The 14,450-nt window shown below is 65.2% G+C and overlaps 1 protein-coding gene across 1 annotated transcript; it reads right to left on the bottom strand.

Moving 5' to 3' along the window:
- Positions 1-918: 918 nt before the first annotated feature.
- Positions 919-13,133, bottom strand: LOC309452156 (polyunsaturated fatty acid lipoxygenase ALOX15B-like). The gene is made up of 10 exons (XM_082076833.1): positions 12,588-13,133; positions 12,033-12,114; positions 11,477-11,593; positions 10,740-10,843; positions 10,055-10,227; positions 9,293-9,436; positions 7,968-8,171; positions 4,473-4,594; positions 3,534-3,634; positions 919-1,868 (listed from the first exon to the last, which is right to left on the bottom strand). Exons 4-10 carry the CDS (start codon positions 10,786-10,788, stop codon positions 1,558-1,560), a joined length of 1,104 nt encoding a protein of 367 aa, XP_081932959.1. The 5' UTR covers positions 10,789-10,843; positions 11,477-11,593; positions 12,033-12,114; positions 12,588-13,133; the 3' UTR covers positions 919-1,557.
- Between the last annotated feature and the right edge of the window lie 1,317 nt (positions 13,134-14,450).

The following is a 14,450-nucleotide window of genomic DNA, read 5'->3' as shown; positions in this document are numbered from 1 at the left end:
CATCCCAGTTACAATATCCCAGTCCACCCCAGTCCATCCCAGTCCATCCCAGTCCACCCCAGTCCACCCCAGTTCCATCCCAGTTCCATCCCAGTTCCATCCCAGTTCCATCCCAGTTACAACATCCCAGTCCACCCCAGTCCACCCCAGTCCATCCCAGTTCATCCCGGTTCACCCCAGTCCATCCCAGTTACAATATCCCAGTTCACCCCAGTCCATCCCAGTTCACCCCAGTTTCCCCCAGTCCATCCCAGTTACAACATCCCAGTCCATCCCAGTCCATCCCAGTCCATCCCAGTTCACCCCTGTCCATCCCAGTTACAATATCCCAGTCTACCCCAGTCCATCCCAGTTCATCCCAGTTCATCCCGGTTCACCCCAGTCCATCCCAGTTCACCCCAGTCCATCCCAGTTCATCCCAGTCCACCCCAGTCCATCCCAGTTCCAACATCCCAGTTCATCCCAGTTCCCCCAGTTCATCCCAGTTCCCCCCAGTTCATCCCAGTTCCCCCCAGTCCATCCCAGTTCCAACATCCCAGTTCACCCCAGGTCATCCCAGTTCCATCCCAGTTCACCCCAGTTCATCCCAGTTCTCCCCAGTCCATCCCCGTTCCCCCCAGTTCACCCCAGTCCATCCCAGTTCCATCCCAGTCCATCCCGGTTCACCCCAATTACAACATCCCAGTTCATCCCAGTTGCACAACCGGGTCTGGGCCCCATCCCAGTTCACCCCAGTTCAGTCCAGTTCCATCCCAGTTCACCCCAGTTCCAACATCCCAGTCCATCCCAGTTCACCCCAGTTACAACATCCCAGTCCATCCCAGTTCACCCCAGTTACACAACTGGCCCCTCCCCGTCCCCCCCAGTCTGACCAGTCCCCCCCAGTTTGAGTCACCAGGGCCGTCCCAGTTCCCCCAGTTCAGCACCTTTATTGACACCAGTAACAGCTCCCAGTACAGACCAGTCCAGCAACTCCCTCCCCCGCCCCGCGGGGACCCAGGCGTCCGGGAGACCCCGAAAGGGACCCAGGCGTCCGGGGGACCCCCCAACACCCACTGTGACCCACAGACCCCCACACCAGAAGGGACCCAGGCGTCGGGGAGCTCCCGGAAAAAGGGACCCAGGCGTCCTGGGGCTCCCCAATAAAGGGGACCCAGGCGTCTGGGAGCTACCCAAAAAAGGGACCCAGGCGTCCGGGAGCTCCCCAGAAAAAGGGACCCAGGCGTCCGGGAGCTCCCGGAAAAAGGGACCCAGGCGTCCGGGAGCTACCCAAAAAAGGGACCCAGGCGTCCGGGAGCTACCCAAAAAAGGGACCCAGGCGTCCGGGAGCTACCCAAAAAAGGGGACCCAGGCGTCCGGGAGTGCCCGGAAAAAGGGACCCAGGCGTCCGGGAACTCCCCAATAAAGGGACCCAGGCGTCCGGGAGCTCTATGGAAAAAGGGACCCAGGCGTCCGGGAGCTCCCTGGAAAAGGGGACCCAGGCGTCCGGGGAGTGCTCCAATAAAGGGACCCAGGTGTCCGGGAGCTCCTGGAAAAAGGGACCCAGGCGTCCGGGAGCTACCCAAAGAAGTGGACCCAGGCGTCCGGGAGCTCCATGGAAAAAGGGACCCAGGCGTCCGGGAGCTCCTGGAAAAAGGGACCCCGGCGTCCGGGAGCTCCCTGGAAAAGGGACCCCGGCGTCCGGGCGCTCAGACGGCGACGCTGTTCTCCACGTCGGGCGGGTCCAGGTACCGATACGGCAGCTCCAGCCGCCGGTTCCGGTCCCGGATGCGGCGGGAAATGGCGGCCAAGCGGCGCTGGAACCGACCAATCAGGCGTCGCGGCTGCTCCTCCGTGAAGTGCTGCTCCGGGTAATGCCCCAGGGGGCGCTGCGGGAGAGCGGGGGTCACCCGGACGCCTGGGTCCCTTTGTTCAGGGTGCTCCCGGACGCCTGGGTCCTTTTTTGGGGAGCTCCCGGACGCCTGGGTCCCCTTTCCAGGGAGCTCCCGGACGCCTGGGTCCCATTGGGGGTGGGTGGGGCAGGGTGGGGGATGGGCGACAGGGCAGAGGTGGGTGGAGGATGGGTGCTGTGGGGTGGGGGATGGGCAGGGTCACGTAGGTGGGGGAGGGGTGGATCAGGGTTGGGTGGGGGATGGCTGGGTGGGGGATGGGTGGGGCAGGGGTGGGGGAGGGGCTCTCACCATGTCCAGGGGCTCGTTCCGCAGCACCCACAGCACCCAGGGGTGGGGGATGGGTGTGTGGGGCATGGGTGGGGGATGGGTGGGTGGGTCAGGGTTGGGTGGGGGTTGGGTTGGGTGGGGGATGGGTGGGTCAGGGTTGGGTGGGGGTTGGGTGGGGATGGTCAGGGTGGGTGGGGGATGGGTGGGGGCGTCAGGGTTGGGGGGGTCAGGGCTGGGGGGGGGTTGGGTGGGATGGGGGAGGGGCGGGTGGGGGAGGGGTCTCACCATGTCCAGGGGCTCGTTCCTCAGCACCCACAGCACGGCCAGCACCCGCGCGGCCGCGTCCATGGGGGGGAGGGTCTCCAGCAGCTCCCCCTCCCCCACCGGGGCCTTGCTGCGCGGGGGAGGGGCGCGCAGCACCGGGGGCATGTTGGGGGGGAAGCCCAGTTCAAACTGGGGACACAACGGGGACACCGGTCACAACGGGGACCCCCCCAGACACCGCGGGGACCCGGGAGTGCGGGGGGGACCCAGGAGTGCGGGGAAGGGACCCAGGAGTGCGGGGAGTCACAAAGAGTGAAGGGGGACCCAGGAGTTCGGGGGGGACCCAGGAGTCCGGGAAGGGACCCAGGAGTGCCGGGGAGTCACAAAGAGTGAAGGGGGACCCAGGAGTTCGGGAGGGACCCAGGAGTTCGGGGGGGACCCAGGAGTTCGGGGGGGGACCCAGGAGTTCGGGGGGGGACCCAGGAGTTCGGGGGGGGACCCAGGAGTTCGGGGGGGGGGACCCAGGAGTTCGGGGGGGGGGACCCAGGAGTTCGGGGGAGTCACAAAGAGTGAAGGGGGACCCAGGAGTTCGGGGAGGGACCCAGGAGTTCGGGGGGGACCCAGGAGTTCGGGGGGGGACCCAGGAGTTCGGGGGGGGGGACCCAGGAGTTCGGGGGGGGGGACCCAGGAGTTCGGGGGGGGGGACCCAGGAGTTCGGGGGAGTCACAAAGAGTGAAGGGGGACCCAGGAGTTCGGGGAGGGACCCAGGAGTTCGGGGGGGACCCAGGAGTCCGGGAAGGGACCCAGGAGTCCGGGGGAGTCACAAAGAATGAAGGGGGACCCAGGAGTTCGGGGAAGGGACCCAGGAGTGCCGGGGAAGGGACCCAGGAGTGCCGGGGAAGGGACCCAGGAGTGCCGGGGAGTCACAAAGAGTGAAGGGGGACCCAGGAGTTCGGGGGGGACCCAGGAGTGCAGGGAAGGGACCCAGGAGTTCGGGGAGGGGGACCCAGGAGTTCGGGGAGGGGGACCCAGGAGTTCGGGGAGGGGGACCCAGGAGTTCGGGGAGGGGGACCCAGGCGTCCGGGAGGGGACCCAGGCGTCCGGGCTGACCTGGCCGCTGTTGGTGGCCGCGTGATGCGCTGAGCAGGTGTAGATGATGGTGGTGACGAAGGTGACGAGTTGGGGGACGGACGTGAGCGCCGAGGGGACACCTGGGGGGGACACGGGGGGTCACATGGGGGGATCCCGGGGGGGGGTTCCATGGGGTCCCATAGGGGGTCCCATAGGGGTCCCACGGGGGTCATGGGGAGTCCCTGGGGGGTCCCATGGGGGTCTCATGGGGGTTCACATGGGGGTCACAAGGGGTCCCATGGGGATCATGGGGTTCTCATGGGGGGTACCTGGGGGTCCCAATGAGGGGGGTCCCAATGAGGGGGGTCCCAATGAGGGGGGTCCCAATGAGGGGGGGGTCACAGGGTGTCCCATGGGGGGTTCCTGGGGGTCCCAATGGGGGGGTCCCAATGGAGGGGGGGCCCCAATGGAGGGGAATCCCATGGGGGGGTCATGGGGTGTCCCATGGGGCTTCCCATGGGGGGTCTCAATGGGGGGGAATCCCATGGCGGGGGGTCACGGGGCGTCCCATGGGGGGGGTCCCAATGGGGGAGGTCCCAATTGGGGTCCATGGGGGGGGAAATCCCATGGGGGGAATCCCATGGGGGTCCATGGGGGGGGTCCCAAGCCGGGGCGGGGGGGTCCCATGAGGGAGTCACCTGGGGGGACCCATGGCGGGGGTCCCATGGGGGGGGTCCCAATGGGGAGGAATCCCATGGGGGGGTCATGGGGCTTCCCATGGGGGGGGTCATGGGGAGTCCCACGGGGGGGGACCCAATGAGGGGGGTCCCATGGGGGGGGTCCCATGGGGGGGGACCCAATGGGGGGAGCATCCCATGGGGGGAGCATCCCATGGGGGGGTCCCAATGGGGAAGGGGGGTCCCAATGGGGTGTCCCGGGGGGGGGTCCCAATGGGGGGGGTCCCATCGGGGGGGTCACCTGAGCGCTGGCGCCCCAGGAAGCCGCGCCGGAAGATCTCGGCCACCCAGGCCTGCAGTTCGGGGTCCCCCCGCACGGCCTCGTCGCACGAGTAATAGTGACACACGACCCCCCGCACGAACCTGCGGGGACGGGGGGGGTGCCACCCGGACGCCTGGGTCCCTCCCGGACGCCTGGGTCCCCTCCCGAACTCCTGGGTCCCTCCCCGACGCCTGGGTCCCCCTTCACCCTTTGTGACCCCTCCCGGACTCCTGGGTCCCCCCCGAACTCCTGGGTCCCTCCTAGAACTCCTGGGTCCCCCCCCCCAAACTCCTGGGTCCCCCTTCACCCTGTATGACCCCTCCTGAACTCCTGGATCCCTTCCCAAAATCCTGGGTCCCCCCCGAACTCCTGGGTCCCCCCCCAGAACTCCTGGGTCCCCCCCCCCCCGAACTCCTGGGTCCCCTTTCACCCTTTGTGACCCCTCCCAAACTCCTGGTTCCCCCCTGAACTCCTGGGTCCCCTCCCGAACTCCTGAGTCCCCTTTTGCCCTTTGTGACCCCTCCCAACTCCTGGGTCCCCCTTTGCTCTTTGTGACTCCCCCGAACTCCTGGGTCCCTCCCCCGAACGCCTGGGTCCCTCCCGGACGCCTGGGTCCCTCCCGGACGCCTGGGTCCCACCTGCGGATGGCGGCCCAGATCTGCGCGGCGTCGTGCCCGAAGTGGTACCCGGGGGTGTCTTTGACGCGGCGGCGCCGGAGGTCGCGCGGCAGCACCAGCGCCGAGTACCGCAGCGACCGCAGCCCCCGCGCCAGCAGCGCCAGCAGCCCCCGGCGGCCCAGGGACACGGCCTGCGGGACGCGGGGTCAGCACAAACGGACCCGGATCGGCCCAAAACCGACCCGAATCCAACTGGAATGGACCCGAATCGGCCCAAAATGGACCCAAATCCAACTGGAATGGACCCAAATCCAACCGGAATGGACCCAAATCCAACCGGAATGGACCCAAATCAGCCCAAAACGGACCCAAATCCAACTGGAATGGACCCAAATCGGCCCAAAACGGACCCAAATCCGCCCAAAACGGACCCAAATACAACTGGAATGGACCAAAATCGGCCCAAAACGGACCCAAATCGGCCCAAAACGGACCCAAATCCAACTGGAATGGACCCAAATCAGCCCAAAATGGACCCAAAACGGCCCAAAATGGACCCAAATCCAACTGGAATGGACCCAAATCCAACCGGAATGGACCCAAATCCAACCGGAATGGACCCAAAACGGCCCAAAATGGACCCAAATCCAACCAGAATGGACCCAAATCCAACCAGAATGGACCCAAATCCAACCAGAATGGACCCAAATCGGCCCAAAACGGACCCAAATCCAACTGGAATGGACCCAAAACGGCCCAAAATGGACCCAAAACGGCCCAAAATGGACCCAAATCCAACTGGAATGGACCCAAATCGGCCCAAAATGGACCCAAATCGGCCCAAAACGGACCCAAATCGGCCCAAAATGGACCCAAATCGGCCCAAAATGGACCCAAATCGGCCCAAAATGGACCCAAATCCAACCAGAATGGACCCAAATCCAACTGGAATGGACCCAAATCGGCCCAAAACAGACCCAAATCGGCCCAAAACAGACCCAAATCCAACTGGAATGGACCCAAAACGGCCCAAAATGGACCCAAAACGGCCCAAAATGGACCCAAATCCAACTGGAATGGACCCAAATCCAACCAGAATGGACCCAAATCCAACCAGAATGGACCCAAATCAGCCCAAAACGGATCCAAATCCAACCAGAATGGACCCAAATCCAACCGGAATGGACCCAAATCCAACCGGAATGGACCCAAATCCAACCGGAATGGACCCAAATCCAACCGGAATGGGGAGAAATGGACCCGGAATGGACCCAAGTCCGACCGGAATGGGGAGAAATGGACCCGGAATGGAGCCAAATCCGACCGGAATGGAGCAAAGTCCAACCGGAATGGAACCAAATCCAACCAGAATGGGGAGAAATGGACCCGGAATGGGGAGAAATGGACCCGGAATGGAGCCAAATCCGACCGGAATGGAGCAAAGTCCAACCGGAATGGAACCAAATCCAACCGGAATGGGGAGAAATGGACCCGGAATGGGGAGAAATCCAACTGGAATGGACCCAAATAGATCTCAACAGACCCAAAATAGACACAAATTGACCCAAAACGGACTCAAAACAGACCCCAAACCCACGCACATCCCCCCCAAATCCATCAGAAACCCCCCCAAAGCGCCCCAAAATGGTACCTGGTCGAAGACGCCCCCCGGGTTGAGCAGGAACTTGCGCGCCAGCGTCCCCACGTGCACCGTGAACCGCGTGTGCGGCAGCAGCAGCTGCGGGCGCCCGGACGCCTGGGTCCCCGGCCCCGGACGCCTGGGTCCCGCCCGCACCCCAAAACCAGGGGACACCCACACCCGGACGCCTGGGTCCCTCTATACCCCAACATTTGGGTCCCCAACTCATCAACATCTGGGTCCCTCTATACCCGGACGCCTGGGTCCCACCCACACCCCAAAACCAGGGGACACCCACACCCGGACGCCTGGGTCCCTCTATACCCCAACATTTGGGTCCCCAACTCATCAACATCTGGGCCCCTCTATACCCGGACGCCTGGGTCCCTCTATACCCTGCTGCATGGGTTCCCAACTCCCGGACGCCTGGGTCCCTCTCTACCCAGACACTTGGGTCCCCCGAATGCCTGGGTCCCCAACTCCTTGACATCTGGGTCCCCAACTCCCGGACGCCTGGGTCCCCTATACCTGGATGTCTGGGTCCCCAACTCCCGGATGCCTGGGTCCCTCTCCACCCGGACGCCTGAGTCCCCAACTCCTTGACATCTGGGTCCCCAACTCCCGGACGCCTGGGTCCCTCTATACCCAGACACTTGTGTCCCCAACTCCCGGACGCCTGGGTCCCCAATTCATCAACATCTGGGTCCCTCTATACCCGGACGCCTGGGTCCCTCTATACCCGGACGCCTGGGTCCCCCTATACCCGGACGCCTGGGTCCCCCTATACCCGGACGCCTGGGTTCCCCGAATGCCTGGGTCCCTCTCCACCCGGACGCCTGGGTCCCTGCCCCCCCCCCCGTTTTGGGGGTACCTTGTAGAGCGGGTGCTGGGGGGGCAGGTGGCGCAGGGTGCAGAGCGCGAACACCGGGGTCCCCCCAACTCCCGGACGCCTGGGTCCCCTATACCTGGATGTCTGGGTCCCCAACTCCCGGATGCCTGGGTCCCTCTCCACCCGGACGCCTGGGTCCCTCTCCACCCGGACGCCTGGGTCCCCAACTCCTTGACATCTGGGTCCCCAACTCCTTGACATCTGGGTCCCTCTATACCCGGACGCCTGGGTCCCTCTCCACCCGGACGCCTGGGTCCCTCTCCACCCGGACGCCTGGGTCCCTCTCCACCCGGACGCCTGGGTCCCTGCCCCCCGCCGTTTTGGGGTACCTTGTAGAGCGGGTGCTGGGGGGGCAGGTGGCGCAGGGTGCAGAGCGCGAACGCCTCCCCCAGCAGGTGCGCCCGCAGCAGGTGGCTCAGCGCCTCGTGCACCTGGAACTCAGCACCGCGCACCCAAACCTTGGCCAGGAGCCACGTCCCGGGGGGGTCCCCGGGCAGGAAGATGGGGGCGTCGGGCCCGGGGTGCTGGGACAGCTGGGGGGGACATGGGGGGGTCAGCACATAGCACCCGGACGCCTGGGTCCATCCCCGGACACCTGGGTCCCTTGCACCCGGACGCCTGGGTCCCTCGTGCACCCATGTCCCAGGGGGGAAAATGGGGGTGTCAGGGCTGGGGTGCTGGGAGAACTGGGGGGGACACGGGGGGGTCACCACATAGCGCCCGGACGCCTGGGTCCATCCCCGGACGCCTGGGTCCCCCCCGGACGCCTGGGTCCCTTGCACCCAGATGCCTGGGTCCCTCATGCACCCATGTCCCCGTGGGAATAATTGGGGGTGTCAGGGCCGGGGTGCTGGGACAGTTTGGGGGGACATAGGTGGACATGGGGGGGGTCAACCCATTGCACCCGGACGCCTGGGTCCATCCCCGGACGCCTGGGTCCCTCATGCACCCATGTCCCCCCTCAGACACCTGAGACCCCCCAAAGAGTGGGGTCCCCATAACCTCTCTCCCAACACCTTAGACCCCCCAACCATTGGGGTCCTCACCCCTCCCCGGACGCCTGGGTCCCCCCCGAACTCCTGGGTCCTCCCCCGGACGCCTGGGTCCCTCCCGGATGCCTGGGTCCCTCCCGGATGCCTGGGTCCCCCGTTTCGGGTACCTGGATCGCGATGGGCAGCAGCTACCCTGAACCCCCAGACCCCCCCACATCCCAGAGTCCCCGAACTCCTGGGTCCCCCCGAACTTCTGGGTCCCCCCGAACTTCTGGGTCCTCCCCCGGACGCCTGGGTCCCCTGTTTTGGGGTACCTGGATGGCAATGGGCAGGAGCCACCCTGAACCCCCAGACCCCCCACATCCCAGAGTCCCCGAACTCCTGGGTCCCTCCCGGACGCCTGGGTCCCCCGTTTTGGGGTTACCTGAATGGCAATGGGCAGCAGCCACCCTGAACCCCCAGACCCCCCCACATCCCAGAGTCCCCGAACTCCTGGGTCCCCCCCAGACGCCTGGGTCCCCCGTTTTGGGGTACCTGGATGGCGATGGGCAGCAGCCACCCTGAACCCCCAGACCCCCCCACATCCCAGAGTCCCCGAACGCCTGAGTCCCTCCCGGACGCCTGGGTCCCCCCGGATGCCTGGGTCCCCCGTTTTGGGGTACCTGGATGGCGATGGGCAGCAGCTGCCCGTCGGGGCGCTGGTGCAGGAGGCACAGGGGGGCGGCCACGTACGTGGGGTGCCCGTGGATCAGCGCCGTGGGGATCCCGTCCAGCACCCCGTAATCCGCCAGGTAGATGTTGCCTGCCTGGGGGGGGTGGGGGGGTCACCCGGACACCTGGGTGCCCCCCGAACTCCTGGGTCCCTCCCGAACTCCTGGGTCCCCCCCAACCTTAGACCCCCCAACCACTGGGGTCCCCCCCAAACTCCTGGGTCCCTCCCGGACGCCTGGGTCCCCCCCAACCTTACACCCCCCAACCATTGGGGTCCCCCCAGAATTCCAGTGTCCATCCCTGAACTCCTGGGTCCCCTCCCGGACGCCTGGGTCCCCCCCAACCTTACACCCCCCCCAAACCATTGGGGTCACCCCCGAACTCCTGGGTCCCTCCCAGACTCCTGGGTCCCCCCCAACCATTGGGGTCCCCACCCCTCCCGGACTCCTGGGTTCCCCCCAACCATTGGGGACCCCCCCGAACTCCTGAGTCCCTCCCGGACACCTGGGTCCCCCCCAACCTTAGACCCCCCCCAACTACTGGGGTCCCCACTGCTCCCCAAACTCCCCGTTTTCCCCCCGGACACCTGGGTCCCTCCTGGATGCCTGGGTCCCCTCCCAACCTTACCCCCCAACCATTGGGGTCCCCCCCAAACTCCTGGGTCCCTCCCCGAACTCCTGGGTCCCCCCCAATTTTTGGGGGTCCCCCCTCACCTCCATCTCCCGCTGCAGGGACGTGTGGGGCCCCAGGCTGGGCGCCACCATTTGTGGGGTGACGGGGAAGTTGGGGGGCAGGCGCTGGCAGCGGCGCAGCAGGACGGGGTTCACCCCGCTCAGGTACTGCGCCCCGAAAAACGCGTCGTCCCGCCAGTGCTGCAGCACGTACTCTGCGGGGCCCGGACGCCTGGGTCCCTCGGACGCCTGGGTCCCTTTTGTCCCACCGTGGCACTTCCCGGACGCCTGGGTCCCTCCCATGTTCCTCCCGAACTCCTGGGTCCCTCCACATCCCACCCAGACACCTGGGTCCCCCCATGTGTCTCCCACCCGGATGCCTGGGTCCCTTGGATGCCTGGGTCCCTTTTGTCCCCCCACGTTCCTCCCGAACTCCTGGGTCCCCCCAGAACCCCCCATGTTCCTCCCGAACTCCTGGGTCCCTCCATAGCCCCCCCATGTTCCTCCCGAACTCCTGGGTCCCCCCATGTCCCCAAGTGTCCTCATGTCTCCCCAAGTTCCCCAATGTCCCCCAACCCCTGATGTCCCCAATGTCCCAAATGACCCCAATGTCCCCAACACCCCCACTATCCCCATGTCCCCCCCAATGTCCCCAAGTCCCCCAATGTCCCAAGTATCCCCAATATCCGCCCATGTCCCCAACACCCCAATGTCCCCAAGTCCGTACGTATGACGGGGCAGGGCAGACACTGGAACAGCCGCGTCAGCCCCTCCATGCTGGGCCACGAGTGGGGACGGTCCAGTAGCCCCCGGAGCTTGGACACGAGCAGCCTGGGAAAGGACCCAGGCGTCCGGGAAAGGGACCAAAAAAGTTCGGGGAGGGGCGGAACCAAAGTTCGGGGTCGCGGGGGCAGAGGGGGGAGGTTTAGAGATGGCACCGAGGCGCCTGGGGGACCGGAAGTGATGTTACACCGAGGCAAATGGGGGCGGAAAAGGGCGGTTCAGGGCTCCCGATTGGATTTTTGGAGGGGGTTGGGGGGACAATGGGGAGACATGGGGGACAATGGGAGGGCTCTAGGACCCTGGGGGGACACGGGGACATTGGGGGACATTGGGGACAGACATGGGGACATTTGGGATATGGGGGGACAGTGGGGACATGGGGACATTGTGGGGACATTGGAGGGTCATGTGGACAGTGGAGGGATGGGGGGACATTGGGGGGACACAGGGATATGGGGACAGGGGGACATTAGGGGGACATGAGAGATGTGGGGACATTGGGGACCATGGTGGGGAGACACAGAGATGGGGGGAACTTCAGGGTCAAGTTCAGGGCAGGGTCAGGTGGGGTCACTCCAGGTCACAAGCAGCAGGACCTGGGTGGGAGGAGGGGGGGGGGGGGTGGGGGGGTGGTGGTTCAGGGTCAAGTTCAAGGTCAGGGCAGGGTCAGAGGTCACTCACCCGCTGCCCCCCCGCAGGTAAAAGGCGGCGGCTTTGGGGAGCGAGTAACAGAGATCGGGGTCCGGGGGGGTCCCAAAGGGGAGGGACCATGGCAGCCCGGGGGCGTACGGGGCCAACCTGGGGGGGAAATAGGGGTTAAATACCCCCCCGGGGGCAAGAAAGAACCCCCGGGGGGCAAATAGGGGCAACCTGGGGGGGAATAATGGGTTAAATATCCCGCTGGGTTCATAAAACCCCCTGGAGAAAGACAGATAGGAGGGACCCAGGAGTTCGGGAGGGGACCCAGGCGTCCGGGGTGGAGAGTGGGGAACGGGGGCAACCCAGGAGATCGGGAAGGGGACCAAAAATTTCAGGGAGGAACCAAAGTTCGGGGTCGCGGGGGCAGGGGGGGGAGGTTTAGAGGTGGCACCGAGGCGCCTGGGGGACCGGAAGTGATGTTACACCGAGGCAAACGGGGCCGGAAATGGGCAGTTCGGGGCTCCCAGTTGGAGTTTTTGGGGGTTTTGGGGGGACCCAGGAGTGCGGGAAGGGACCCAGGAGTGCGGGGGGGACCCACCGGAAGCGCCGTCGCTGCTGCACGAGGTAACGTTGCCGGATCCGCCGCAGCACCGGGTGATGCTCCTGGGCCAGTGTCTTCGCTGGGGGTGACACCGTCAGGGACCCCGGCGTCCGGGGGACCCAGGAGTTCGGGGAGGGGACCCAGGAGTTCGGGAATGTCCCCCCCATAGGGGACTCCAGCGTTCAGGGGGACCCAGGCATCCGGGATTCTCCCCCAGTCTCCCCCATAGAGGACCCAGGAGTTCGGGAGGGGACCCAGGAGTCCGGGATTCTCCCCCAATCTCCCCCATTGAGGACCCAGGAGTTCGGGAGGGGACCCAGGAGTTCGGGATTCTCCCCCAGTTTCCCCCATAGAGGACCCAGGAGTTCGGGAGGGGACCCAGGAGTTCGGGAGGGGACCCAGGAGTTCGGGATTCTCCCCCAACTTCCCCCATAGAGGACCCAGGAGTTCGGGAGGGGACCCAGGAGTTCGGGATTCTCCCACAGTCTCCCCCATAGAGGACCCAGGAGTTTGGGATTCAGGAAGGGACCCAGGCGTCCGGGTGTCACCCACCTGTCCCCTCGGGCAGGTCCCACTGCCCGTACCCCACCAGCCAGCGGTACCAGGGGAAGTGGAAGGGACCCGTCTGCTCCTCGTCCCCTTCGTCGCCGTCCCCGATGTCCCCAAGGTCAATGTCACCTTCATCCTCCTCCTCCTCCTCCTCCTCCTCGTCGCCCCCGTCGTCCTCCTCGGTGTCATCGGGGTCGCGCGGGGCCGAGAACTCGGACACCCCGTCGTCGTTGTCGTCGTTGTCGTCATCGTCGTCATCATCGATGTCATCGTCACTGTCGCTGTCGTCCTCGGCGGGGCCGGGCGTGGCCGGGGGCGTGGCCGGCGGAGGCTCCGCCCCTTCCGGCCACACCCGCAGGGTCTCCAGGAGCCAGCTGCTCTCGGGGAGGCCCCCGAAGGGCGATTTGTGCAGCCGAACCAGCAGGAGGCGCCCCAGGGGGCGGGGGCAGGGCACCCGGAACTCGCTGCACTGGGGGGGGGGACAGCGGGGGGCGGGGTCACGGGGCGGCCACGCCCCCCCCGGGGTGATGTCATCGTGGGGGGTGACATCGTCAAGGGGGGGGTGATGTCAACGTGTCACCGTCACCAAGTTATGACATCACCGCGTTCTGATGTCACCGTCACCAAGTTATGACATCACCGCGTTCTGATGTCACCGTCACCAAGTTATGACATCACCGCATTCTGATGTCACCATCACCCTGTTATGACATCACCGCCATCGTGTTGTGATGTCACCGCCACCGTGTTGTGACGTCACCGCCACCGTGTTGTGACGTCACCGCCACCGTGTTGTGACGTCACCGCCACCGTGTTGTGACGTCACCGCCACCGTGTTGTGACGTCAGCACGTTCTGATGTCACCATCACCATGTTACGATGTCATCAGTACTGTCTTATGATGTCACCATCACCGTGTTTTGACGTCACCATGTTCTGATGTCACCGCGTTCTGATGTCAACGTCGCCGTGTTGTGACGTCACTGCGTTCTGATGTCACCGTCACCATATCCTGATGACGCCATCGCTGTGTTGTGACGTCACCGTGTTCTGAGGTCACCATCACCATGTTGCGATGTGACCGTCACCATGTTGTGATGCCACCGTCACCATGTTGTGATGCCACCGCGTCACCATCACCGTGTTATGACGTCACCATCACCGACTTATGATGTCACCACGTTGTGATGGCACCGCCACCGTGTCACCATCACCATGTTATGATGTCATCGCCACCGTGTTATGACGTCAGCGCATTCTGATGTCACCGTCACCGTGTTATGATGTCACCAGCACCGGCCCCTGGGGACACTCTCAGTGTCACCAGCCACAGCCCCACGTCCCCAAGTCCCTCCCAGCTGTCCCCCCAACCCCCAAACAGGGGACCCAGGCATCCGGGTGTCCCCAATAAGGGACCCAGGCGTCCGGGTACCCACCACCCCCCCAATAAGGACCCAGCCCCTCCCAAAATAAGGGACCCAGGTGTCCAGGTCACCCCATTAAAGGACCCAGGCGTCCGGGTATCCCCCACCCCCCTATAGGGGACCCAGGAAACTGTGTGTCCCACACCCTAATAGGGAACCCAGGCGTGCCCCACCCACCCCAATAAAGGACCCAGGAGTCCGGGAAGGGGACCCAGGAGTCCGGGCGTCTGGGTGTCCCCAATAAAGGACCCAGGAATCCGGGTGTCTTCCCCCCCAATAAGGGACCCAGGCGTCCGGGGGAACCCACAAGTTCGGGAGGGGGGGGAGGACCCAGGAATTCGGGTATCCAGGTGTCCCCAAAAAGGGACCCAGGAGTCCGGGGAGGGGGACCCAGGCGTCCGGGGAGGGGGACCCAGGCGTCCGGGGAGGGGGACCCAGGCGT

This window comes from Streptopelia decaocto, assembly GCF_964273445.1.
Source record: "Streptopelia decaocto genome assembly, contig: HAP1_SCAFFOLD_1110, whole genome shotgun sequence".
In the NCBI taxonomy this organism is placed as follows: Eukaryota; Metazoa; Chordata; class Aves; order Columbiformes; family Columbidae; genus Streptopelia; species Streptopelia decaocto.
Note: the sequence above shows the minus strand (reverse complement) of the source record. Positions and strands in the feature narration are given on the sequence as shown.

Excerpts from the sequence above, each read along its gene's own strand:
- LOC309452156 (XM_082076833.1), bottom strand. The coding sequence starts at position 10,788 with ATGGAGGGGCTGACGCGGCTGTTCCAGTGTCTGCCCTGCCCCGTCATA. Across the intron at positions 10,228-10,739 it reads TCTGCCCTGCCCCGTCATAC|AGTACGTGCTGCAGCACTGG; the intron begins GTACGGACTTGG and ends CGGGCCCCGCAG. Across the intron at positions 1,869-3,533 it reads CGGCCACCAACAGCGGCCAG|CGCCCCCTGGGGCATTACCC; the intron begins GTCAGCCCGGAC and ends GCTCTCCCGCAG.